General features: G+C 36.0%; 2 protein-coding genes across 6 annotated transcripts; one reads left to right on the forward strand and one right to left on the reverse strand.

The window, feature by feature from the left end:
- The first annotated feature begins 77 nt into the window (after nt 1-77).
- On the forward strand, nt 78-11,031 carry LOC127948329 (tropomodulin-1-like). Of its 2 annotated transcripts, XM_052544748.1 has the most exons (11): nt 78-351; nt 1,222-1,376; nt 4,411-4,567; nt 5,080-5,199; nt 6,424-6,513; nt 7,796-7,926; nt 8,036-8,143; nt 8,658-8,801; nt 8,923-9,067; nt 9,473-9,578; nt 10,471-11,031. In XM_052544748.1, exons 2-11 carry the CDS (start codon nt 1,260-1,262, stop codon nt 10,487-10,489), a joined length of 1,137 nt encoding a protein of 378 aa, XP_052400708.1. In that variant the 5' UTR covers nt 78-351; nt 1,222-1,259; the 3' UTR covers nt 10,490-11,031. The 2 variants fall into 2 exon arrangements, with proteins under 2 accessions (XP_052400708.1, XP_052400709.1); XM_052544749.1 differs by lacking the exon at nt 9,473-9,578.
- Nucleotides 11,032-13,205: 2,174 nt separating this feature from the next.
- LOC127948492 (complexin-1) lies at nt 13,206-23,335 on the reverse strand. 4 transcript variants are annotated; one of them, XM_052544950.1, is made up of 4 exons: nt 22,995-23,335; nt 22,173-22,277; nt 17,417-17,595; nt 13,206-14,232 (listed from the first exon to the last, which is right to left on the reverse strand). In XM_052544950.1, exons 2-4 carry the CDS (start codon nt 22,201-22,203, stop codon nt 14,041-14,043), a joined length of 402 nt encoding a protein of 133 aa, XP_052400910.1. In that variant the 5' UTR covers nt 22,204-22,277; nt 22,995-23,335; the 3' UTR covers nt 13,206-14,040. The 4 variants fall into 4 exon arrangements, with proteins under 4 accessions (XP_052400910.1, XP_052400912.1, XP_052400911.1 ...); XM_052544952.1 differs by lacking the exon at nt 22,995-23,335 and adding an exon at nt 22,693-22,976; XM_052544951.1 differs by lacking the exon at nt 22,995-23,335 and adding an exon at nt 22,803-22,975.
- Nucleotides 23,336-26,445: the final 3,110 nt, after the last annotated feature.

Raw genomic sequence — 26,445 nt, forward strand, 5'->3', positions numbered from 1 at the left:
GGACCCGTGCAATCCTCTGATTGGTGGGCTTGAGATTTGCCGTCATTTGGTTGGCTGGTCCGCGCGGTGGGCGGGGCCATGTTCTGCGCTACTCGGGGTGTGTGGAAACGCTTTGATCGCCACCGACTACTGGACTTGTGAAAGAAGGCTGCAGCAGTAACTGCTTTTAATGTTAAGACTTTTCTCCGCCGTGTCGAGCGCTGTTCTTCTGTGGACCTTGGAACTGAGAATACATTGCTCGAGGCAGCAGCCCATTTGTGTGAATTAGCGGCTCCGAAAAGAAGCCATATCTGGTCAAAGTATTCAGCTGTCACATGCGCTATATATAGTGTGGGATAAGCGCTGTCTGAAGTAAGTGAGAAATATAGACGCTCCGGTCCTAACACGCTTTGTTTTCCACATCATTGCATAGTCATAAACCTACAAATAAGTATATTAACAGGACTGAGAAAATAAGCTATATTTGATTGATTTGGGCTTGAGGTTGTGAATGTATGATCTACATTTTCTTTGTTTTATCTTTATTTTACTAATGTTAATAGTTATGTATTTGGACTTCCCTAGTTAGAATCAACACGCTTTTATTCAAGAATGCTCTTTTATTAACTGTAGTGGAAAAGTATTTTGTGTGAGGAACTAGAAATGTGTATATAATAACTAGTTTATTGATTCAGGAAACATAAACTAGAGGCTCCAAGTCAAGACAGTGTGTTAATAATAAATTTGCATTATACAGTATGTTGGAGTTTGCTGGTCAATGTCCTTGTCTATTGGATTCATCAAAGAAAATGGAGATGGTGTGAAGAACAGATGCCAGCCGTCAGTTTGACAAGTTTTCTTTACGTGTAGATGTAGGCCTATAATAATAAATTACTCTGTTCATCTAATGTGTAAGATCATACTGTTTATGTTTCTTTAAAATATATTTAGCATGTATTTTACAGAAGGCAAGCATAAATCCAGTTTTCAAACAAAATATTTGGGAAAGAGACATTCAAAAGGTTCTAAATGGTAAAGCATAGACATAGATGTAAACGTGCATTATCTGCTTGTTAATGTTAGCAGTTAATGTGATGAAGTACACCCGTACTATTCTGTTTTCCATAACCCATATGCTTTCAATTTGGCCAGAATAATCCACTTAAATACTGGGGAAATCCACTGTTCTCGCCTTTTTTTTTTAATTGTTTATTTTTTTTTATTTTTTTTATTTTTTTTTAGTTTCTTCTGCCCCCTTCCTGCATTTTATCTTCTTCGCCATGTTCCGTAAAGAGATGGATAAGTACCGGGATGTGGATGAGGATGAGCTCTTGCAGAAGCTCAGTGAAGAAGAGCTCAGGAGACTAGAAGATGAACTCGAAGAGCTTGATCCTGATGTAAGTGAACTTAAAACAAATCTAAAATTGGACTTTAAAAGCTCCATAAAATGAAAAAATTCATACATGTGCTCACACAATTCATTTGTCTCTGAAAACTTTACAATATAAAAGGTAAAAAAATAAAAACCTTTCTGACCAAAACCTGATCTGTTTCTGATCTGTAAATATGGTGTTTATAAGATGTTCGAAAGGGAGACCTATTGTATGTCCTGTGTTTTGTAGTGGGACTAGTTTCACCGGGCTATTATTTTAGTTTTGTTTTGATTGAACTGCATTGTTTTACACAGTGGTGTTTGTTTGTCTGTGTTGCTACCAAGTCTGATTCTTTGTCTGCACGGTGTTGTTTGGTAGCGATGTTTGTTTGTCTGGACTGTGTAGTTTTTACTGTGTCTGGTTTGTTTATGTGGACTGTTTGTCTGGACTGTGTTGTTTCCCAGTGTTTGTCCTTTACGGTGTTTTTATGTGTAATGTGCCATTTGTCTTTAATATGTAGTAACTGGATTGTTTCATAGTCATGTTTGCTTGGCTGGACTTTAAGTATAATGTTGTTTGTTCGACTGGATGTGTTGTTTTTTTGTATAATGCTTTTCTGTCCGTACTGTGTTTGTACAATCATTTGTTAGGTCTTGTTGTTTCATTGGCATTTTTATTTATGAAACCCACTTTCTACAATGTTTCACTGTGCTGTTTCATTGTTTCATTTGTTTGGCTTGACTGGGTTTTTATTACAAATCATGGTGTTTGTTTGACTCGACTGTGTTGCTACTTAGTCTGGTTTGTTATGTGTTGAGCATTGCTATTATTGTTCGAGAAGACCACTTGATTCCTGTTGGTTTTCTTTGTCTGGACTGTGTTGTACAGTGTTGGGGCTAGTTACTCAAAAAAGTAATATATTACATATTACATATTACTCTCAAAAATAGTAATGCCCTACTTTACTTTATTACTCCCTGGAGAAAGTAACTAGTTATATTACTAGTTATATTACTAGTTACATCTTTTTTTCTTAATTACTCTATAATTGCCTGAGATGCATCAGATGGAGGGAGAACATACAAAGGAGGAGTGTTCTTTAGGGTCTTTATCAGTGGCGGCTCCTGCCAATTCTCTCAGGGGGGGCAAATGTTTGCTCTATTAATGAGGATAGGTCACCCATTCAATTGATAAATTAACGGGTAGTTAAAGATGTAAAGGGAACCGAACTACTGTAGTATTAATTAAAAATAAACTGACATTAGGAATCAATCTCTTGCACTCCTTATTTTTCTATATCCGTGTTAACACTATTCAGCAGCATATGAAGACTAACACCAGGATGTGGTTTTTCCAAAAAATACTTTTTACTTTTCGATTTCAGTTTAATAAGAAATAATTGAAGTCACATAAATCACTGTTTACACAACTCACTTATATTACTGCTCGTCAGTACACCTGTTCTCTAATCAGCGGTTAATTCCATCAGGTGCGTGATTTCACATAGAGCAGCTGTTACTACACAGAGCCGTTATTAACTGAGAAGATGCGCAAATCCACGTTCATTTTCAGCGTTTATTGGCACGGTTGTATGAACATATGGTTCACGCACCTGATGGAATAAACCGCTTTAGAGAACCGGCTTTACTGAGATGCGCATTAACGAGCGGCCGATCGTGATCGGAGCACTCCTACAAAATAATTACTGAATCTCCACCCGTCGAAACTAGCTTTCTGTTGCTGGGAACCTTCCTCTGAAAAAGAGCTTGCCGTTGTTGACGCTTCCATTTTTCCCCATCTGTCTGAGCGTGCCGCTCTGCTGCCGGCTGTCGACCAATCAGTGATGGTAAATGATACCTCGTGCCAAACCCAGACCAATCACTGTTCCATTCACGCCCTCCTTCCCTTCCCTTCTGTTCTCTGTGTTGTGTGCCTTGTGTGTGATGAAGGTGCCTACTGGCAAATGTAACGCAAGTAACTAGCTTGGGAAAACTGTAATAATATTACCATTTTCAGACGAGTAATGCCTTACACTACTAGTTACTGAAAAAAGTAATATTATTACAGTAACGCGTTACTTTGTAACGCGTTACACCCAACACTGGTGTTGTATCACATTGGTGTTACTGAGTGTAGACTATCATGGTGAAGTCAGTTTGAGAGGACTGTGTTGTGTTACATGGGTAGGGGTGTGCACTGTTGTATTGCAGAATAGTGTTTTTAGGGAATGAAGTGTTTTTACTGTTAGTGTTCTTTTTCTCACTCAGACCACAGTTTTATATTTGTTCTAGAGAAATCAGGTTTGACTCCAGCATCTAAGCGCTGCTTGACAGATTTAGACACAGAGGTAGGATAAATATCCAGCAACAGTGAGGAGGGAAAAGATAATTTCTTCTCCCAAACAGAGATGTTCAGCCAGAGGTGCAGAAGTTTACCATAAATACTAGTGCTGGAACAAAAGTGAATCTGCTCAAGTATAACAAAAATAAACACTACCCACCAAAGCAGAGCCTTTCCCGAAACACTAAACTGTGCTTGTAAATTTTGTAGTGGAAATCTCTACTTTAACGATTTTAAATGTCACTTTAGAAACCATTGCAGTCTCCATTTGCTCAGTTTGATCTGCACTAAGAATAAACAATACTAAGGTGTCCTGTAAAGCTCTGTTCTCTCTGAAATGCTGTTGTGTGTTCTGGATTCTGTCATCGCATTTAACATGCACATACGTACACATCCCCCCGTTTACTCATGGCTGATAGGCCCTGTCTTAGAAGTATGTTATCATTGCTCTGTTTTTAAGGTGATGCTGGAGTTTTCAGTAAGTGGGTGCAAATGAGAAAACCCGGGTTAAGTGCAGCAATCTCATATAGCCTGTATCAAATAGTTGCAAAGATAAAATTGATGGAAAAAGGCCCCTGTACCATGTACAGTAATGGTATTAACTTAGGATAGCAGATATGGCCATTTTATATTTTTGTGTATTGGATTAGTTTACAGTGTGATTTTGTTATGATATTTTGACGACAAATCTAATATTCATAAATGATATTGTTTTCAGAACGCACTGTTGCCTGCAGGATTCAGACAGAGGGATCAGACCAAGAAAGCTCCGACCGGAACGTTCCAGAGGGATGACCTTCTCACTCATCTTGAGAAACAGGCCAAAGAGCATCCAGACCGTGATGATCTTGTTCCCTACACTGGCGAGAAAAGAGGTAAGAAGTGGCTTAAATTTAGAACCATGGGCACTTTTGGAACTTTTAGAGAAATAAACTCTCTTCAGATTCTCATTAGTTTGTAATTTGTCAACTAAAAAGTCCAATAGTGTATATTTATATACTGTACATCACATGAGAAATTGTCATTTTTGTCAAAAGTTCTAAACATTGCCACTACACTGTCATTTCCAGCTTTGCGTTTGACATTTTTTAAGGGAAATACATACTGTAGCTCTTTTATGAAAACTAAATACAAACAATCTTTATTTGACATTTTTTGCATAACCCAATGAATAGCATTGGAAATGATGCACATAAAGAGATATTAACTTTTTAGTTTTATTTACATATACATTTCATTAAACAAGAGCACTCATGTTTATAAAATTGTTTTGGAGACGAAATTTGATATTGAAATGATGCCTCATATGTAGGACAGGCAAAAATGAACAAAGACATTTTTTCCCTTCTCTCTCCATCTCTGTATGTGTGTAAATGTGCGTATGTAGGAAAAGTGTGGGTGGCTAAGACCAAAGTTGTTGACCCTATCCTGGAAGATGTCACTCTGGAGCCTGAACTAGAGGAGGCGCTATCCAGTGCTACTGACGCAGAATTGTGCGATATAGCAGGTACAATACTAATGTTAGCAATTTAATTAATGTAACAGCAATATGAATGTATTAGTGATAGAAGGTGCTGAATCTTCATTTTCATATTAATGCGTATTCAAATGAGTGAATCCATCTGTAATTTCATGAACTAATTCCCTCTTCTTGTGTGTGTATCTCACCGTGTGCCTCTCTCTGGTCTGTCCTTTAGTTTTCTCCACTTCATTTTTACATCTTCATTCCTCATTTTCTCTGTCCACTCCCCTGCTCCATGGTTTCTAAGCCACGGATCATTCCAGTAGGTTTATTTGTAACCTTGTATGCTGCTCTAATATTTCCAGAAAACTCAAACATTTGTTCATTATATGAATGGCATCTTTAGCATATTATGTCTGCATGGTGATTTACGTGTTATTTCAGGGTTACTAAAAATGAAAATTCTGTCATTTACTTACCCTCATGTTGCTTCCAAACTTGTTTGACTATCTTTCCTGTTTTTGGAAGACTACATAGAGCAGCAGCATTCTTCGAAATTGTTTTGTGTTTTAATAGGGAAAAAAACGAAACCATTCAGGTTTGGAACAACAGGGTAAATAATTAATTTTTGCTTTTAGGTGAACTGACGTGCAGCCGTGCACATGTAAATTCTTGAAACCGCTTGTGCGAGTTTCAGCTCTTTTTCTTTCATAACAATGATGACTCATCCATGTGTGCTAAAGACACATGGCTACCAAAAAAGGGGAACAAAGTTTTTCCTGCTGGCTAAAAAAAAAAAACTCAGACACTAACTTGCTCTCATTTAGCGTGATGGAGAGATTTAGTTTAAAATGAGGTAATTTTTTTTCTTTGGGATCGTGTTTCTAAGAAAGCAGGATTTAAGGAGTTGATTTAGTCTGAACAGTTTATATGCCCAGACAGATTGGAGCTTCATATGGGAATAAGGCTAGTTCAGTTGTCTTTGGCCCAGGGTCAACAGTCAGATCCAGTATACATTCCAGACTCATAAAGTGCACTTTCCTCTTGACTCCCTATCCCTATTGCTGTACAATTAAAAAAAAATCTGCACTAGTTCATCTGATGGCATTACTGTTCTCCTTGAGATCTTTTTCATCAGTTATCTTGGAAAACATGATTTTATGGATGATTTATATGTATATGTTGTGCATTTTTAAGACTTGACTGACATAAAATGCTTGAAATGCTTTTTTTTGACATGCTTTTCCCCCTCTTTCTAAATTTGAAAAGCCATTTTGGGCATGCACACACTGATGAGTAATCAGCAGTATTACGAAGCTCTGGCCAGCAGTACTATCGTCAACAAACAGGGCTTGAACAGTAAGTGAACATTCAGTTGTCCTGTAATATGTTTGTTTGATTTTATGCTTTACATTTGAATAATTATTTTTGATCGAATTATAGATTACACTTAAAGGAATAGTTTCCTGAAAAAAGAACATCTGCTGAAAATGGCCATCCAAGATGTAGATGAGTTTGTTTCTTCATCCAGACAAAAATGGATCCCTTGCAGTGGATGGGTGCCATCTTAATGAAAGTTCAAACAGCTGATACAAGCATCACAATATGATAGTAATGCTGTCGACACTGGATGAAGCTATACAAGCTAATCCAAATGACTCCAGTCCATCAATTGATGAAAAGACATTAAAAAAGAAACTTTTTTATCTTATGCTTTTGGCTAAAAATACGAGTCCTCTATCTATATTGCTGTTTCCAGTGGAAAAGGTTGTTTTGTCTGAATCAGGAGAGAAATATTCTCAGATCAAGCACTGTTTACAAGTGAAAATATGTTGGTGGATTTCCACATGAGAGTACAACAGGGCATGACCTTTTTGACTACACGAAGCATTTTTTATTAGGTATAGTGATAGTTGAATTAAGTTAAAATGCCTTCATTTTTGATTCATTTTTGTACAAACATGAGCTTTTTGCTTCAGAAGATGTTAACTGACGGACTGGAGTCATATGGATTACTTTTGGATTATTGTGATGTTTTTATCAGCTGTTTGGACTCTCATTCTGACGGCACCCATTCACTGCATAGGATCTATTGGTGAGCAAGTGATATAATGCAAAATTTCTCCAAATCTTGGGTGGCCTAAATTGGGGGAGTACATTTTAAACAAATTTTCATTTTTGAATGAACTATTCCTTTAAATATGCCTGAACAAACGCGTCTGCAGACAAATGATGCTAAACCTTCTATACTTAGAGCCATTATTGCAATTATGTTTAAACGGCTGGTCTCCAGCTGATTTAGTGAAGTGTGTTTGAGCTATCATTCTATAAAAATAAATGCATCTTAGTGTGATAGTTTCTTTAAAGCATCCCTATAACTTGAACAGTAGAGCACGTCACTAGAATTGTCCAAATCATGGGTTCAATTCCCAGGGAATGCATGAATTTAAAGAAAAAACTCTACATTAATGTAATGCAATGTCACATACATTTGTTAGTGTAGCTTGGGATTGATGTGATTTGATGTCTACAGTGTAGAGTTTTACAATGTGATGTAGTATTTTATATATTTTATGTATTTTATATATCTGGCACTGAACCATATAATGTGTTGTAATTGAGGGTTGTATAATATAAACAGGCGTAATCCAGTGTACTCAGTATAAGCCAGTGCCAGACGAACAGCCCAATGACACAGATGTAGAGGAAACACTACAGCGAATCAAGAGAAATGATCCAGACCTTGTTGAGGTCAATCTAAACAACATCAAGGTGCCACTTTAACTCATTTATATAAACTATACTCTCTGTTGCATGGTGTCTTCATATGTTTTGATGGTTTACCCCATTATGTGTCCTCTGTTTTTTTGGTGATCTGTAGAATATTCCAATTCTAACTTTGAAAGCGTATGCTGAAGTTCTCAAAGGGAACAGTGTTGTAGAGCGCCTGAGCATCGTTGGCACCAGAAGTAATGATCCTGTGGCCTTTGTAAGTTACATAAAGAAGCACAGTCATTCCCAAAATTCAGATTTTTCAAATAATTTCAAATACAATATATATATTTTTAAATAAGCTATGTTTTCCAAAATGAAAATACAGCATGCAGCCTATTTTTACATCTGAGTTGTGACCTTGTTATAACAATTAAGCATTTTAATTAAATTTTAATAACAATTTAATAATATTTTTTTAAAGAAATTAAAGAAATTTTTTGCAATGCATTTTTATTTTTATTTTTTTGGGGGGGGTGGTGTCTATGTTGTTCCTGAGATTTACTTTACTGAGTACGCTTCATCTACTGTTCTGACATTTGAATTTTTTTAATGGACGCTTTTATTCAGTAGGAATGCATTAAATGGATTCAAATAAATGTTTTTTTGAACTTTCTAAGAATCCTGAAATCATGTATTGAGGTTTCTCAAAAAAATAAGCAGCACAGCTGTTTTGAATGTTGAACAGTAGTGTAGGCATTAAACGACGTGTAATGTTGTTTGGTTCCCAGGCACTAGCAGACATGCTGAAATTGAACACCACTCTGAAGAGTCTAAACGTTGAATCAAACTTCATTACTGGAGCTGGAATTCTTGCACTTGTGGAATCATTAAAGAGTAACACTACACTGCTGGAGCTAAAGATTGATAATCAGGTACACACACACACACATGTACATAGACCAAAGTCATTTGAGGTCTGAGCCATTATCTGCACTGATCATAGGAGTAGCAAAAGAACCGTTCTTATAAGCTGTGTGTTTATGTGGGATACAGAGCCAGCCTTTAGGTAATAAAGTTGAGATGGAGATGGCTAACATTTTGGAGAGGAACACTACTCTGCTAAAGTTTGGATACCACTTCACCCAGCAGGGCCCACGCTTGCGTGGATCTAATGCCATGATGAACAACAATGATCTGGGTAAGAAACACACACACACACACTGAGATAAAGGCAGTCGAGTTTGGTATTTGTATGTGTATTTCAGAATTAACATTTACTGATGTTAATTGCATATATTTGTTAAAATATGCATAACTGTGTGTTTGTATGCTAGTTTTGGTGAAAAAGGGGTACACTACCATTTCGAAAGTTTGGTATGTGGAAGATTTTTGAAAAACATTGTGGTCAAAAATACTATTCAAATTAATATTGTCTAATATTATTACAATATTAATGAACTGAAAGTTGAAAAGAACAGCATTTATATTAAATAGGAAGCTGTCACTTCTGATCATTTTATGGCAGTGTGACTGAATAAACGTATTAAAAGGAGTACTGTATATACTGTATATTGCTGTTTTCATGCCATGTATGTATTTCCAGCACGTGTAGTTCGGTCGGACTCAGATGGCGCGATCACATTCACTCTGTCAGTCCCTGAGCTGGAAAGAGCCTTCTGTAAAAAGTTCAAGTTCACAACGAAACCCAAGTAAACAGAGTCTTGCCCTCCTTCTCTCCCTCTGGGCACTACCTGCTGTCTTTTCGCAATCCCTCAAATCCTGGATCGTTTTGAACTTTTGTACTGTTCCTCAAGCTACCTTCTGCCGCTTCTTCGCTACTGCATTTTTCTCTGTCAAAATGAATTCACAACCTGTCTCTTTCCATCATCTGGTTGTTTCTCAGTTTGTTTGTTTGGCTGTGTAAAGTTTTTTTTCAGGTTTTAAGGTTTATTCTTTACTTTCTTCTGCATTAAGACAGTATTCTAATGCCAACTCTACTAAAATATTATAGAAAATGTCCTCCAGCTAGCTGTGCATACCAAACCTTTTTCTTTAAGGAGTAGTTCATCCAAAATGTTTACATTTGGTGTCTTTTTTGAGACATATGACTTCCTTCTATGCAGTGCAAAAGAAAACTTACCAGAATGTCTCAATAAAAATGAATGAGCTACAATAAGGGCAAAAAGCAACATAAAAGTAGTCCATTTGACTTGTATTCTAAGTCCAAATCATTTTTGAATCCTATAATAACTATGCTTTGAAATGAGTGAACTATTTCTTTTATTGTAATTTTATGTTTGTATCTTTCTACAAATGCAATAAGGATTGCCCATTGTCTAACATAGAGGTTGTCTGAGAAAGTGTAAGAGTCTTTTTAAATGTAAAATTTTTTTTAAAAAAGGTTTAAAATATTTTTGATATATTTAATTTATTTAGAAACATTAAAACGTTTAAAAACCAAATGCTGGCAGGACAAAAAAATAAATAAAAATTAAATTTCAATGGCATTTTTAAAAGGTATTTGCAGACTGTTATAATGAAAACAGTTCACATTTTTATGTCCTCAAAATTGATCAGCTCTTTTTTTGTTTTTGTGTGCAGTAAGAAAGAGAAGGCTTGAAGAAGGACCTATCTTTCCTAAATGTCGGACAGACGTGTAACAGCATCAGGAACCCTCTATGGCCTGGGACCTGCATCACACCCCATCTTATCCCAGATCCTCACACCATTTCTGTCCCTTTCACAGATTACTCACAAAATCATCTAAAGGAAACATTCAATTCAGAAGGCTTTTTTTCAAAGCCCCAGATCTGGAAACCCAAAGGTACCACCCTCTGTTTACCAGACACATAGTTACTCATGGCCGAGTGTTTTAAAAATGTGTAAACTACCTGCCATAACATTAGCAGGGAAAAATCAACTACTTGTGTTGATGGAAGCAGGAAAGATGAAAATGATGCTCAATTTATCACTGTTTTCAATTGACATTAATCTTCACAGCCAGCCAACCATTTTGCAGTGTTTGGATGCACACCAAGAACATCAAACTTCAAACTTCACTGATTGTAGCTGTGGTTTTGCCTTTTCTGGGCCAGTTCTCGCACACAACGCGTAGAAGCATGTACTGTGTGTTTTTTTTTTTTTTTTTAGGATATGCTATAATTTTGACCTGTTCTTCTGTGTTTAACAACTGGTAAATTACCTTAAATTTACCTTTAAATAACTGGCAGTACCTTTATTGGTCACCTGACTACAGTATAAAATCTAAACTCTGTGTATTTGCACCGCTCCAGTATATTTATGAAATTATTTATACATTTTATATTCTATGTTTGATGAGGGAAAATTATCTTCTTCATGTTTAGGTCAAGCTGTGTTTCATTTTTTCACAACTAGCAGTAATATCTGTCATATTATACTAATGGTCTCTCTCTATAATAACCACTTATCATTAAATGATTGTGATTGATGTGTATGTGTTCTATATAGTCTTCCTCATTAAATGCTTTTTTACTTTTAAGTGAGAATAATAACACACAATAGAAAACTTCTCATAAAACTCTATGTGCTATTGCCTATGCCTGCTCTCACAAAGTTATTTACATGTTCCAAAATCCAAAGAAATTATATATTAACAAAATCAGAAAATGATTTAATTAATTATTATAATAATCGTGTTCCTATGGCTCAGTGGTAGAGCATTGCGTTAGCAGTGCAAAAGGTTGTGGGTTCAATTCCCAGGGAACACGCATAGGCTACTGGTAAATCAAAACTATATAGCCTGAATATGTAAGTTGCTTTGGATAAAAGTATATTAATAAAAGTATATTAATATTAATATTTCTCATTTCAGTAATAAAATATATATACAAGTTTTGTTTAAAACGGTATTTTATAATTATAAATTGTTATAAACAGATTATTGTGCTTATACAAGTCTATATGTGTTAAATAATGTTTTTAGTTATTCCTTCCTGAGAACATTTTAGGTTGTTATCGTGAGTACAGGTTTTCATCCCCAAATTTAATGATTTAGATATGCTCCTAAATTAATTTAAGTTTCCATGCATTTATTTTTAGTTGTTGCGAATGAAATGTTCACTCTGTTGAGCTCTTGTACAGGAATGCACATTTAAAATTGCACTGAATGATTTTGCTAAATATAATTTCTTTTTGATGCATCTTGAAGAAGTGAACCCTGGTCATTTCTTGGCAGTTTTCCCGAGACTGGGTATCATTTGCGATCTGTCATGTGCAGTGTTTTGGCAGTGTGTGTGTGTTTCTCAGATATATGTTGTTTGTGATCAGACCTTACTCTCTTCACACTGTTCCAACATAGTAAAAGTCTGTATGTTTTATGGATGTAAACATTTTCCTACTGTTTAAATGACAGAGCATTTATAGGACTTTTGGGGTCGTCATCTTGGTCAAAACCAAAAAGGGAAAATTCACTGATGATTGTCTTGTCCTGTGTTCGGACGCAGGCCCATAAACATTGCCATAGAGTGTTAGTAGACCTTACTATATGTGGTTTATTGAGTTAATAAAGAATAAAAAGTTGTGTGGAAATGTTGTTTTTATTTTTATTTATTTTTAACCACATTAATAGCCTTGCATCAGGAATACTGTTTTAATATTTATATGCAGAAGATTAAAATGTTTAAGAATGATCAACAGTGCCACCCTTTTTTTATTTTTTTATTTTTTTTGTTATATAGTGGCTGCATAATACCAAGAATATGTAGACTTTATATGTGTAACATCATTTGTGGCAATGTACTTTTTTCAGAAGTTTAATCTAAAATGTATTGAAATTATTAATATTCACTATATACTAGATGCTATGATATTACTGGTTAAAGTGAAAAAAGAGATTTTTAGTTTACTGCAGTGATTTAACAACTGATGCAAATCAGTTGTTAACATGCAAGTACACACTACCGTTCAAAAGAATGTTAAGATGTTTACATATTATTAAAAATTTTCATGAATTTAAAATATATATATATATATATATATATATATATATATATATATATATATATAAAATTTATAATATATATAATTTAATGGACCGTAGCTGAATGAAAGTATTTATTTCCAAACACCCACACTTCTGTACAGTTTTACTATAAACTTCAATTCATAAACTCTGCAGGTATAATATTACACAACATAAATCATGTTAACTACACATCTTCATATTGCAGATTCCATTAATTGCAATTTTTTTCTTTTTGAAACACCAAAACTAGGTGTGTGATTGGTTTATTACAATACCATATACCCAACAGATCTTAAGACAGACATTTTTTTTAAATCATCAGAGCCATTCATACACTCTTATGATTTTATTTCGTTTTACTGCAAGCCAAGCAAACAGAATACGTTATTATTGCTGAGAATGTTGTAGATCACAGGCTCTAGACCAGAGAAATTACAGTCCATTTGAAACACACATAGCGTCCCTGTGAAACTGAGTTTCAATCTTAAAGTCAGAAATCTTCGTAAAATCAGAATCTGTCGTAAAGCACAAAAACGGTGCAAGAATGCAGTCTCGACAAGTCTGTTAATCTGAATTGAGGCATTAAATGTTCCAGACTGATGAAACTACAGTGTGACAAGATTCGCCAGATTGACCTAAATGGCGTGGTGACAGACGTACAAAGAAGTTGTTGTTTTGCTTACAGCATGAGAGAATGTTATTGCCTTCTTTATCTGATTGCAATCTCTGCAGCGACAAAAACAAGATGTCATTGAGCACACAAACACTATGGACACATGCAAGACTAGAATGTCTTCAACCAAGTACTTTTTTCCTCATATCGAACGCTAAATCTTACCGATTGGTGATACAAAACAGTGGAATAGACACTTGAACAATTCATGCATATATATTGCTTTTTACGTATTGAATAAGAAATAACTGTCGAAGAGATGATGTGATTCAGGTTTCTCTGTAAAGATCAAATATGGCTTATATTCTGATAATTAACCCCTCTTGCTTTATTGATTGATCTGTCACTAATATCTAAAGCTCCTTGCGATTTGAAATGTGTGAAAGGTAAATGGTGTAGTCTGTGTTTTGCTCTAGGTTGCTCTCTTCTCGCCGAAGTCAGTACATGTTAAAATAATATCTAAAGCTGCGTGTGCTTGAGATTATTTAGGGAATTACTTCTTCAGCATGTCCTGCAGAGGGCCCGGTAGATACTTCATCACCGTGTCCATGATGTTTTCCTCCTCCTCGTCATCTCCGCAGCCGGATGGTACTGCTTTCTTTGGACGGGTTAGACTGCCTTCGCTCGCCTGCTCCATCGCCGCCTGCGCCTCTGCTTCGGCCTCCTCGCGCTTCTTAATGCCATACTGTTGCACAAACATAGGGAGTTACAAAGCTGAAATTAAAAACGCTAAAATGGTTAGTTTGCCCAAAAATGAAAATTCTGTCATTAATTACTCACCCTCATGTCGTTCCAAAGACCTTAGTTCATCATCACAACACAAATTAAGATAGTTTGATGAAATCTGAGAGCTTTCTGACCCTCAATAGACCGCAACGCAACTACCACGTTCAAGGCCCAGAAAGGTAGTAAGGACATTGTTTAAATAGTCCATGTGACATCAGTGGTTCAACCTTAATTTTATAAAGCTACGATAATATTTTTTTGTGTGCAAAGACAATAAAAATAACTTTATTTAACAACTCTTTTGTGTTGAGGTTGAACCACTGAGGTCACATGGACTATTTTAACAATGAATAGTTGAAGATGAAGATGAACAGAGGTCTTAGAGTTTTGGAACAAAATGAGGGTGAGAAATTGAGACCGTTTTCATTTTTGGGTGAACTAACCCTTTAAGGTGAAAAAACTAAGACACTGTTTATGCTTGTCTTTGCACTTTTGAGTCAAATGTTTCTTTGTTCGATTCCCCGGGAACACATGATAGGAAAAAATTGATAGCCTGAATGCACTGAATCAGAATCAGAATCAGAATCAGAATGAGCTTTATTGCCAGGTATGTTTACACATACGAGGAATTTGTTTTCGTGACAGAAGCTCCGCAGTACAACAGAATGACAGCGACAGAACATAAAACAGATAATAAAAGAATAAAAAATACAAATATGTAGACAGTGAATGACAATATACAAATGACAATTGTAGGCAGGTATATTACAAAGTGAAGTTATGTATGTACATATATATTGTGTGCAAAATTTAAGTGTATACTAAGTATGTGTGTTAGATAAATAAAGTGTGTGTGTATATAAATATAAAGTGTAGTGTGTTCGCCATTATTGTCAGCATTTTTGTGTGCTAAATGCATACAGTATTGTTCAAAATAATAGCAGTACAATGTGACTAACCAGAATAATCAAGGTTTTTCGTATATTTTTTTATTGCTACGTGGCAAACAAGTTACCAGTAGGTTCAGTAGATTCTCAGAAAACAAATGAGACCCAGCATTCATGATATGCACGCTCTTAAGGCTGTGCAATTGGGCAATTAGTTGAATTAGTTGAAAGGGGTGTGTTCAAAAAAATAGCAGTGTGGCATTCAATCACTGAGGTCATCAATTTTGTGAAGAAACAGGTGTGAATCAGGTGGCCCCTATTTAAGGATGAAGCCAACACTTGTTGAACATGCATTTGAAAGCTGAGGAAAATGGGTCGTTCAAGACATTGTTCAGAAGAACAGCGTACTTTGATTAAAAAGTTGATTAGAGAGGGGAAAACCTATAAAGAGGTGCAAAAAATGATAGGCTGTTCAGCTAAAATGATCTCCAATGCCTTAAAATGGAGAGCAAAACCAGAGAGACGTGGAAGAAAACGGAAGACAACCATCAAAATGGATAGAAGAATAACCAGAATGGCAAAGGCTCAGCCAATGATCACCTCCAGGATGATCAAAGACAGTCTGGAGTTACCTGTAAGTACTGTGACAGTTAGAAGACGTCTGTGTGAAGCTAATCTATTTTCAAGAATCCCCCGCAAAGTCCCTCTGTTAAAAAAAAGGCATGTGCAGAAGAGGTTACAATTTGCCAAAGAACACATCAACTGGCCTAAAGAGAAATGGAGGAACATTTTGTGGACTGATGAGAGTAAAATTGTTCTTTTTGGGTCCAAGGGCCACAGGCAGTTTGTGAGACGACCCCCAAACTCTGAATTCAAGCCACAGTACACAGTGAAGACAGTGAAGCATGGAGGTGCAAGCATCATGATATGGGCATGTTTCTCCTACTATGGTGTTGGGCCTATTTATCGCATACCAGGGATCATGGATCAGTTTGCATATGTTAAAATACTTGAAGAGGTCATGTTGCCCTATGCTGAAGAGGACATGCCCTTGAAATGGTTGTTTCAACAAGACAATGACCCAAAACACACTAGTAAACGGGCAAAGTCTTGGTTCCAAACCAACAAAATGAATGTTATGGAGTGGCCAGCCCAATCTCCAGACCTTAATCCAATTGAGAACTTGTGGGGTGATATCAAAAATGCTGTTTCTGAAGCAAAACCAAGAAATGTGAATGAATTGTGGAATGTTGTTAAAGAATCATGGAGTGGAATAACAGCTGAGAGGTGCCACAAGTTGGTTGACTCCATGCCACACAGATGTCAAGCAGTTTTAAAAAACTGTGGTCATACAACTAAATATTAGTTTAGTGATTCACAGGATTGCTAAATCCCAGGAAAAAAAAAAAATGTTTGTACAAAATAGTTTTGAGTTTGTACAGTCAAAGGTAGACACTGCTATTTTTTTTGAACACACCCCTTTCAACTAATTGCCCAATTGCACAGCCTTAAGAGCGTGCATATCATGAATGCTGGGTCTCATTTGTTTTCTGACAATCTACTGAACCTACTGGTAACTTGTTTGCCACGTAGCAATAAAAAATATACGAAAAACCTTGATTATTCTGGTTAGTCACATTGTACTGCTATTATTTTGAACAATACTGTACATTTAATTTTTTTATTTTTTTATTTAATTTAATTTTTAATTTAAATGTAATGCACATTTATAACACAATACTTTGTTTCAGTAACTTGGTGTTTGATTACAGAAAACTAGTTAATGTTTCTGTGCATTTACAGTAGTTGAGGGAGTGGTAGCAATTTGTCCTCTTTCTCTCTTCCAGTTAAGAATTTTTTATTCTCTTTTGAAGAGCATATAGAATTGCAATTACATACAGATTTTGTTCTTTTCCTATTGGAGTAAATGGGAATGCAAGAATTACATCTGTTGTTTTTTTTTCTTTTCACCACTGTTAACCATAAGCTTCTGAGGCTTTGTCCACAGGAAATGTGAATAGAGTCCATAGAAGATACTTTGTTTTGTTTCCAGACAGTGGATTTTAGTTTTTGTCCATATAATGGAATTCAATGGAAACAGAGACGGTTTGGTTAACATTCTTCGAAATATCTACTTTTATGTTCTACAGAAGAATATTTACAGTTGACTTCAGAAGGTTTGGGGAGCCAATAAGGATAGCTAATGATCATTTTCCGAAAAGCAGAGATCTGACCATGATGACTGGTCTCTCTAACCTTGTCTCTGATGCCTTGTCTTATGGCTTCCCGCTCTGCTTCCATCTTGGCGTGTTTGGCCTTCCTCTCCTCCTCTTGCTGTCTCAGAGCTTCCTGTCTCTCTTCTTCCTTCTCTTTTTCTGCTTCAGGATCTTTATCCTCATCTCCTCCCAACATTTTACCAACATCAGGGGGGCCTCCTGCAAACACATAAGAGATTATATAAAGAATATAAATTACAAAAAGCTTATATAAATTGGGTTTTTTAAATGATGACCGGATGCAAATTACAAAAACGGTGTGCAATTTCACTATTTATTACCTGTTCATACAACAGATAAGGCCTAGATATTTCCAAATTAATAAGCGAAGATGTAAGTGTATAGTACTTATATTGTGTATTAGACAATATGTTGATATTTGAAGTGAAGCTGATATGATAAACCTAATTATACAAACTTTTCATAGAAGAATATGACAAATACACTACCATTCAAAACTGCTAAGTTTTTTTCACTTATGCCTACCACCTTTTTTTTTAAACGTCAATGATAAAAAGTTATATGATAAAATAATTGTTTTCTATTTAAATGTTATTTAAAATGTAATTTATTTCTGTGATGTAAAGCTGAATTTTCAGCCTCATTACTCCAGTCTTCTGAGTCACATGATCCATCAAAAATCATTCCAAATATGCCAATAAAAGAAACATTTCTCATGTTTATCAATATATATTTTTGTGTAAATCTTAATATTTTTGCGGAAACTGTAATGCATGGTTTCTCTTTTGATCAAATGAATGAATCCTTGCTGACTTAAAGTATTGATAAAAAAAATTAAAATGTAAAAAAATCTCCCAAGCCTTTGGTAGTAATGAAACTGAATTGGTTTTATATAAACTTAAAAGCACTATCCCAATTTATCTGCAAAACAAAAGTAAAAAAACACCAATCAACTCGGCAAAACAAAGTTAACTTGTAAATAATAAATTCACCACAGCAGGTTCACTGGATTAAACAGAGCATCCTTGGAGGAACAGGAATAATTCATGGGTTGGTCACACCATGCCTCAACACACTTCCAAAAATATACAGAGGGAACGTCACTTTGCAAAAGTCCACAGTACACAGAGGACATCACATTCAGATCTCCCAAGCAAAGTCTGGAATGTGAAAGGAGGATATATGCGACAATATTCTGGCTTTGTGTGATATGTGCTACTTCTCAATTTGTGTGGTCTGGCTCTCACCACCCACTGAAACACAAACTCAACATCATCAGAACATTACACCACAAGGCGAAGAATGTACTAACAAGTGCAATATCAAGGAAAAAAAACTGATCAAGAGTGCTCTGAAAGCCTGTGGCTATGCAGAACAGGCCTTTGTTAAAAGCTAAGATGTCCAGCAAAAACATTGTTACACTGTATGTGGACGAATTGGCACAAAACTTTCAAAGGATCTTCAGTGAATACAACATTCTAGACCCAATTAGGTAACACTTTATAATAACTCTAATTAATAAATCATTAACAAAATTAATGCTAAACAGATAATTAGTTTTTGTTAATGTACAACACTTTTGCTGCTATGTGATATGGGTAAGGTTTGGTGTTATGGGTAGGTTTACAGGTTGGTTATAAGGTCAGAAGTGTACAGTGAACACGGTTGAATCTGTTTATATTACATTGGGATGTTCTTTTAAAGTTCTTAAAATAAATAAATATATATATATATATATATATATATATATATATATATATATATATATATATATATATATATATATATATATATATTGTCTGTTGTTAAAGTATGAGGCAAGGAATTTCCTGTTCAATGATATACAGTACACTAATTTGATGCAATAAAAAGTTTTGAACCCAAATTACAATGTGTTAGCAAGCACTTAGCTAAACTTAAACCACCCTTTACACAAATGTTGTTACAACAGCTAAAAGTCCAGTTCCCAGAATGATTAGTAAACGTTTATAAACATTTCCCGCTTCAGATTAGGTACTGCAAAATCATGAACAAATGATTAATAAATGATCCGTTAAGAGGGTTATTGAATTCCAGTAATTTGACCGCTCATAAAGAAACTGGGAACTGCAAAAATATGAACATAGAATTAATAAATTATCTTTAAGTGTAAATAGTAGAAGTCACAACAAACAAAGACCAAATATATGACCTTTATGAATTGTGATGATTATTATTATTATATTAAGTTAAGAATATGTTAACATGAATAGTTTTGGAAGTGCTTTAATTACTAATTAAGCTATTTTTTGTTAGCATTCAAAAGTACATTAATAAATGTTTTTACGTTTTAATAATTGTATAATTTTTTTAATATATGTCACCCTGGACCACAAAAGCAGTATCAAGTAGAGAAGTTATATTTGTAGCAACAGCCAAAAATACATTTTGGGTCAAAATGATCGATTTTTCTTTTATTCATTAGGTTATTAAGGAAAGACCATGTTCCATGAAGATGTTTTGTACATTTCCTACCATGAATACGTATTTTCCGGAATATAAGTTGCACTTTTTTTCATAGTTTGGCTGGTCCTGTGACTTATAGTCAGGTTCGACTTATTTATCAAAATTAATTTGACATGAACCGAGAGAAATAAACCAAGAGAAAACATTACCGTCTACATCCGTGAGAGAGCGCTCTATGCTGCTGAGTGCTCCTGAGCAGAGCGTCCTCTCGCAGCTGTAGACGGGAATGTTTTCTCTTGGTTCTTGGTTCTAAATAATGCGACTTATAGTCCAGTGCGACTTATATATGTTTTTCAAAGATTTCAAAGATTCAGATTTTCAAATAGTTTTATCTCAGAAAAATATTGTCCTATTCTAACAAACCATACATAAATGGTCAATTTATTTATTCAGCTTTCAGATGGATATATCTCAATTTAAAAGAATGACCCTTTGTGGTCCAGGGACACATTTTTTTTGAAGTGCATGATTGTATCAGCTGAACATTTAACATTGACATTTGTAAGCATGTATCCCATGTAAACATGTATACTGTAGGTGTGATATTTGTATGTTGTGTGTATATGTATATTTTGCCTTTTAGTGTCTGTATAGGCTCTTGAGTACCTGTTTATTTTTCAGTGTATATTGTTGTATGTATATGGAAACCATGTTTTTGACTCATGTGAGTTAATTTGGAGCATATTGAATTTTAGCTTCAAGGAGAGTATGGAAAAAATGAGCAACAGCAACAGAAATGGTGAAAAACAAAAATGTACCAATCTGGTTACCTTTACAGTGTTAACATATGGTGTTGCATGTGCTCCCTTTCCGCTTTTGTACCTCTCAACAGATGGCATCAAAATGGTTCTCTGTCTGAAACGTTAAACCAAAGCTGCGAATTTTTTCGAGTCTGTGATTGAAGACTTGCTGTCACTAATGTACTGTGTTTTGAAGTATCTATTTTTGGGACAGTTAGGGCAGCTGGTGCTTTTCACACTGTCCTCTGCTTCAGTCAGCTGCTCTGTGGCCCCGGTCCAGCGGTGACATCAGCTTTTCTACTTTAAACACACTCTGGCTCGAGTCTGAAAGCACTGAAGCAAATATTTGAACTGCATTGCCATTTGGGCATCCACATCATAGGACCACACACAAACAAGCTTTCACATAACAGCATACTGAAGATGAGAGATGGTCCATTATTATATGAATATTGCACAAATATTCTGTGGTGATGCCACTGGCCTAAATTATAACAAATATAATCATGCACCACGGTTTATGCCTTATGTGTTTTTGCATAGTATTTTAAAGAATTCCATGGCATGTTCTGCAAATAGGGTGCACTTTGTTTTTCCAATATATATTAAAGACATACGTTTTGTGTTGTGAGACTTATTAGACATGTTTGTTAAACTATAACTGTAAACTAAATTACATAAAATTAACCTAACTAGAAAGTGCCAAACTGTTGAGTTTATTGTTCATTGTAGTGAAACGGTGTGTTGTAAATCTAATTTTAACAAACAAAAGTAAAAAAAAAAAAAATGAATTTTTAGCTGTTACGCAATACAATCCTGTTATCACATGTCTTTTCCCGTTACAAAATATGTAACTTTACTTAAAATTGGTGACACTCAGGAAATGGACAATTTCTATGCCATGACAAATAATAAAATGGCAAACAAATAATCTCTAATTTAGCTTAATTTATTACTGTGTTACTCTCCATAATGGCGTTAGATGGTAACATGGTAACATAATTGCAGAATAAAGTTTATGAAGGGTCAGAAAGCTCTCGGATCTCATTAAAAAAAATCTTAATTTGTGTTCCAAAGATGAATGAAGGTATTTGGAACAACATGACGGTAAGCAATTAATGACAGAATTTTCATTTTTGGGCAGACCATCCCTTTCACCACTCAACTCTGTTACCCAAGAGAAAAGCACCTGATCCTGAATTTGCAACAAAATTTGCAATCCTGTTATCCATATGCCATACTATGCCATAATTCATTGTAATTTTACTACATTTGATCTAATTCATTTTTTATAATTACTGCTCATATGGCTCAACATTCAGTTCTGTGCTGCTGCACACAGGAGATGCTGAACGACAAATAGTGTCGCTTTAGACAGTACAGTAGCACAACGTTCTTTCTCCGGTGCGTTAAGTTGAACATCGAACGACTTCCAAGGAGCGCGCACGTGACCACTGCTGCAGCACTACAGCACTGACTCCAGTCTTTCATTCTTACTTCTGATCTCCTAACGGGAATATATACACTCACCTCCCATAGCTGCCTTCAGGATGAAATTCATGATGGCTTTTCAAGTGTTCCTGTCCTTGTACTTGGCGCTTCAAATGTATGAGACCAGAGATCGTACAGTTAGATCTGCAAACAAAATGAGCATGGTTTCATAATTAATAATGATAGCCTATATAATAATAGTAATAAAAATAATAGTAATAATAATAGCAAAAATGATGATAGCCTACTGCAGTTCAATAAATCATGCACATGCACAACTTGATCGGAACGTTTTGTCCTTCAGCTACAAGATGCAATGTGAAACCAGTTTTGCACATGCATTTGCTTCCAGCGCTGCATGGTCTTCGAGCAAAAATGACACGGTAAATATCACTTCTGTCTTCCACAATGACAGATAGCCTAATCAAATCCCTCCGTGCAGCTGCTGCTGAAAGCGACAATCAGGCTGTCACAATAGCAAACCCACTGTGCAGAGCTAGTTTGATTCATTTGCGTTACTGTCTATTACCACCGTGCGTATTTTAGATAGAAATAATACCTATCAACTTCCGGGGGTCAGAGATCCAGAAGGTAACTTTGGACTTATCGACCAGTGACTTTCTTAATCCAGTTCAGGACAGTCTATTTAGTCATATGGCTCAAGCTTACCAAGATCTATGCAAAGTGTTTTCGTTCATAGTCCGACCTGAGTAGTCTTGGTGCATTGCCTTACTTGAACCCCCGCCGCAAAGGCTCGGCTCTATCTAGCCCACAAGCCTCTTTCAGCACCACCTTCGCTGGACAGCACCTGCTCGTGACCCGCGCACCTCTAGCAGCGGTAAGAAATGCGGTTGTAAATACCTGCTCTTGGTCCGCGAAGGAAGCGGGCTATCGCGCCGATAGGGAAGTTGACGTGGGCCAGTTGTGGAGGATGTGTATTATTAACCCGCTATGAGCATCCCAGAATCTCCAGGCGTCTCTTCCTGCTCGCCGAGCGCCTGTCAGAGCGTTGGCCAGGGGAACTGCAGCCGGAACGCAAGACGGTGAAAGCCCTGTGCATCACACGCAGCCTTTTTCCATCAAAACATCTCACGTCCCCAGCCGTAGTGAGGAGCAATTGATTGGAGGTGCCGGTGGGAAACACGCCTCTGCCAGTGCTTAGCAAATGATCCCTCCACTGCTGTTGGAAGCTTCCTATAACAGATGCTGTCAGACCTGGAGACTGAAAGATGGAAGAATCTATGCCCCTCGTGACTTGGGCTTCTCTTAAGAGAAATTGCTGATTCAGAATCTATGGCTCAGACTGGGCTTTCCCTTTACAGGTACAACTCAGCCACAATATACTAAAACATGGCCTGTAGCAAAATGAACAATTCTTTTGAAAGAAATAATACTTTTATTCACAAAGGAGGCAATAAACTCATCAACAGGACTCATTTTACTATCTCAAATGTTGTTATTTTCAATAATGATTATAATAAGAAATGTTACTTGAGCACCAAATCAGCAAATCAGATGGATTTCGTAATGATCAACTGACATGGAAGTCTGGAATAATGGATACAAAAAAAATAAAAAATTACATTTTGCCATTGCAGGATTCAATTAAAATATATACTAAAATAGAAAACAGTAGTTTTACAATATCACTGATTTTATTTGGCGAGCATATAAGACACATCTTATAGAAAAATGTTTTGAGAAAAGCTGTGGGTTAATTACTTTTTTTGGTAAATAAATGAATTTTGGAGAATGAATTTAATGTGTGCAGAAATAAACAATCACAATAACATGATCATGAACTATTTTTCAACATGTAAAAATGCATGTTTCAGATGGTGTTTGTCATGTCAGCACATTTGGCAGTTACTTTAAGTGCTCTGCATTTACAAATTGGATGCACGAGGTCACCTTTCCCATAAAAAAAAAGAGAAAAAAAAAAGATAGCTATGAAAAATACAGCCATTTATGTTCATGTCAGAACATGAAGTGTTATTTAGAAGGTTATTTTTATCCAACGCATCTTGCAGCAGAAGTAATTAAGCACAGAGGCAATACATTTGATTTTAAAATATGTTCATGCCAAAAGCTGTCTCACACCAGAAAGAATAAATATCCACTTAGACCTTAGGGACATAGTCACCTTTTAGCTGAGGACACGCCACATGACTCTGCATGATTCAAACACACCCTCGCTCTTAGGGCAACACTGCAGTGCGCAAAGGTTCTCCCTGCAGTCATAACACCTCCCTGTTGCTGTAGTGTTGTTAAAAACTGGGCTGATGCAACTGACCCATGAAAAGGTTTAGTATTTCAGTTTTCTCTCTGCTGAGAGGAGACAGCATACTTACCAAACCCAGAGAGTTACAAGCTCCAAAAAAAAGTATTTCTTAAGAATGTCTCTAAAATCAAAAACAGTGGACAGCAGTAGACACAGTTCAGCTTCTCTCTCTCTTTTTTTTTTTTAAATATGCAACCATCTACTTTATTTTATTTCTTTTATCACGCAAATAAATTCCCATGTCTGAATTTGACAAAGAAGGTATATAAGTGGGTCCTTAAATCAAGCACTGCACAGAAAAGCCTGCTGAGATCATCAGTTGCATTGATCATGAATGTAGATCAAAATTGAAGGACTGAGAGAGAGAGAGAGAGAGAGAGAGAGAGAGAGGAAGGATGCTTTATGGTCCAACTGTTTCTGCTGAACTTTTTATTCTGTGAGCATTTATCTCTTCTGGACTGCAGCCAAATGCGAAACACTGATTTATTTGCTCTCAGCACAGAGAGCTGAGTGGACAAAACGAGGAGAGAGCAGAGTAGAGGAGAGACTCTGATTACTGAAGAACTAAAGGTGAAGAATAGGAGGAAGAGAGAAATGTGTTTGAAATGTCTTGTAAACACCTTGCATGGGTCATATTCATCTCTGCCATCTCCGTTCCACTTGCTAGCACGTCCCTGAAGAGTTATACGTGGCATTCCCCATTTATGCTTGTCAGGACAATTTTAACAGTTTATGACTGCAACAGTAAAGAAAGGAGGGAGAGGATGAGGAAAGAGATAGGCTACTTTTGCAAGACTGAATGAATGAACGTTATGAAGTCAAAATTAAACCTGTACTTATTTCAAGAGTGACTAACTGAATAAAATTAGTCAGCCTACTTATTTGCCACATACTGTTACTTAATTTGCTAATTTGTTCCAGCAGTCCTTCAATTGTTCTTCAAATGTACTCACCTTCAGGCCTTCACTTTCAAGATGTGAACCAGTTCGAAGAAATTAAGCACCACATCACTTGCTCACCAATGGATCCTCTGCAGTGAATGGGTGCCGTCAGAATGAGAGTCCAAACAGCTGATAAAAACACCAGAATAATCCAGATAATCCACACCACTCCAGTCCATCAATTAATGTTTTATTAAAGCTTTGTGTTTATAATGAACAAATTCATTAAGACGTCTTTAACATCAAACTGTTGCTATGAGTCCTCCATCCTTAATTATTCAATAAAAAGAAAATCATTTGTCTAAATCAGGAGAGAAATCTGCACCGATCAAGCGCTGTTTACAAGTGAAAACAGTTCAAAACTGTTCTAAACAAATATTTTGGTGGATGTTGTTGATGTGAGAGGACAACAGGATGGACTGCAGGAAGCGTTATTAAGGATGATATTATGGATATTTTGGGCAGAAATTATGATGTCTGAAATTTGATCATTGGATAAAACCTTTTTTAGTTTGGTTGACGTATTATTATTATTAATATTTTGTTATTTTGGATATATTTATTTTTATCTCTCCATAAAATACTGTCTAAATAAATAAACAAACAAATTTAACCAAGTTTTCATGAGTAAAATGTTATATAGCTAAGCAAGTCAAATAAGGCTATATAGGTATTTGGACTATATGGCTTTTAAACGTAACTGTAATCAAATCTACAGATGTAAATATATAAAGTGTAATAAAATAAACAGTTCAGTGTGTACTTTGAATGTTTTCTTTGCTAGTCTGTCATCATGTGGTTGTCAACTGACAGATCACCTCATTAAGACTGTAGTCTGTGTTCAGTGCTTGTGTTTGCTGTGAAAGTGCCCTTCCCTTCTCTCACGTTTCACTGCGACACGCTGGGTCAAAATGACTCCGTTCTACCCCACAGACCCCTCCTACTCGCTCCCGTCTGAGCCTCGGGTTTTCACAAAGCGCAGTTTGCGGAACGGAGGTGCTTTTGATTACGCAACCTGGTCCACTTTCACGCACATCATGCCAGTGCTACTGCAATGCAGCATCGACCGCGCTGCTGCGGCTGCTGTTCT

Source organism: Carassius gibelio, chromosome B1, assembly GCF_023724105.1.
Source record: "Carassius gibelio isolate Cgi1373 ecotype wild population from Czech Republic chromosome B1, carGib1.2-hapl.c, whole genome shotgun sequence".
NCBI lineage: Eukaryota > Metazoa > Chordata > Actinopteri > Cypriniformes > Cyprinidae > Carassius > Carassius gibelio.

Excerpts from the sequence above, each read along its gene's own strand:
- LOC127948492 (XM_052544950.1), bottom strand. The coding sequence starts at position 22,203 with ATGAATTTCATCCTGAAGGCAGCTATGGGAG. Across the intron at positions 17,596-22,172 it reads CCTGAAGGCAGCTATGGGAG|GAGGCCCCCCTGATGTTGGT; the intron begins GTGAGTGTATAT and ends ATGTGTTTGCAG. Across the intron at positions 14,233-17,416 it reads GACAAGGCATCAGAGACAAG|TATGGCATTAAGAAGCGCGA; the intron begins GTTAGAGAGACC and ends TTTGTGCAACAG.
- LOC127948329 (XM_052544748.1), top strand. The coding sequence starts at position 1,260 with ATGTTCCGTAAAGAGATGGATAAGTACCGGGATGTGGATGAGGATGAG. Across the intron at positions 4,568-5,079 it reads CTACACTGGCGAGAAAAGAG|GAAAAGTGTGGGTGGCTAAG; the intron begins GTAAGAAGTGGC and ends GTGCGTATGTAG. Across the intron at positions 8,144-8,657 it reads GTAATGATCCTGTGGCCTTT|GCACTAGCAGACATGCTGAA; the intron begins GTAAGTTACATA and ends TTTGGTTCCCAG.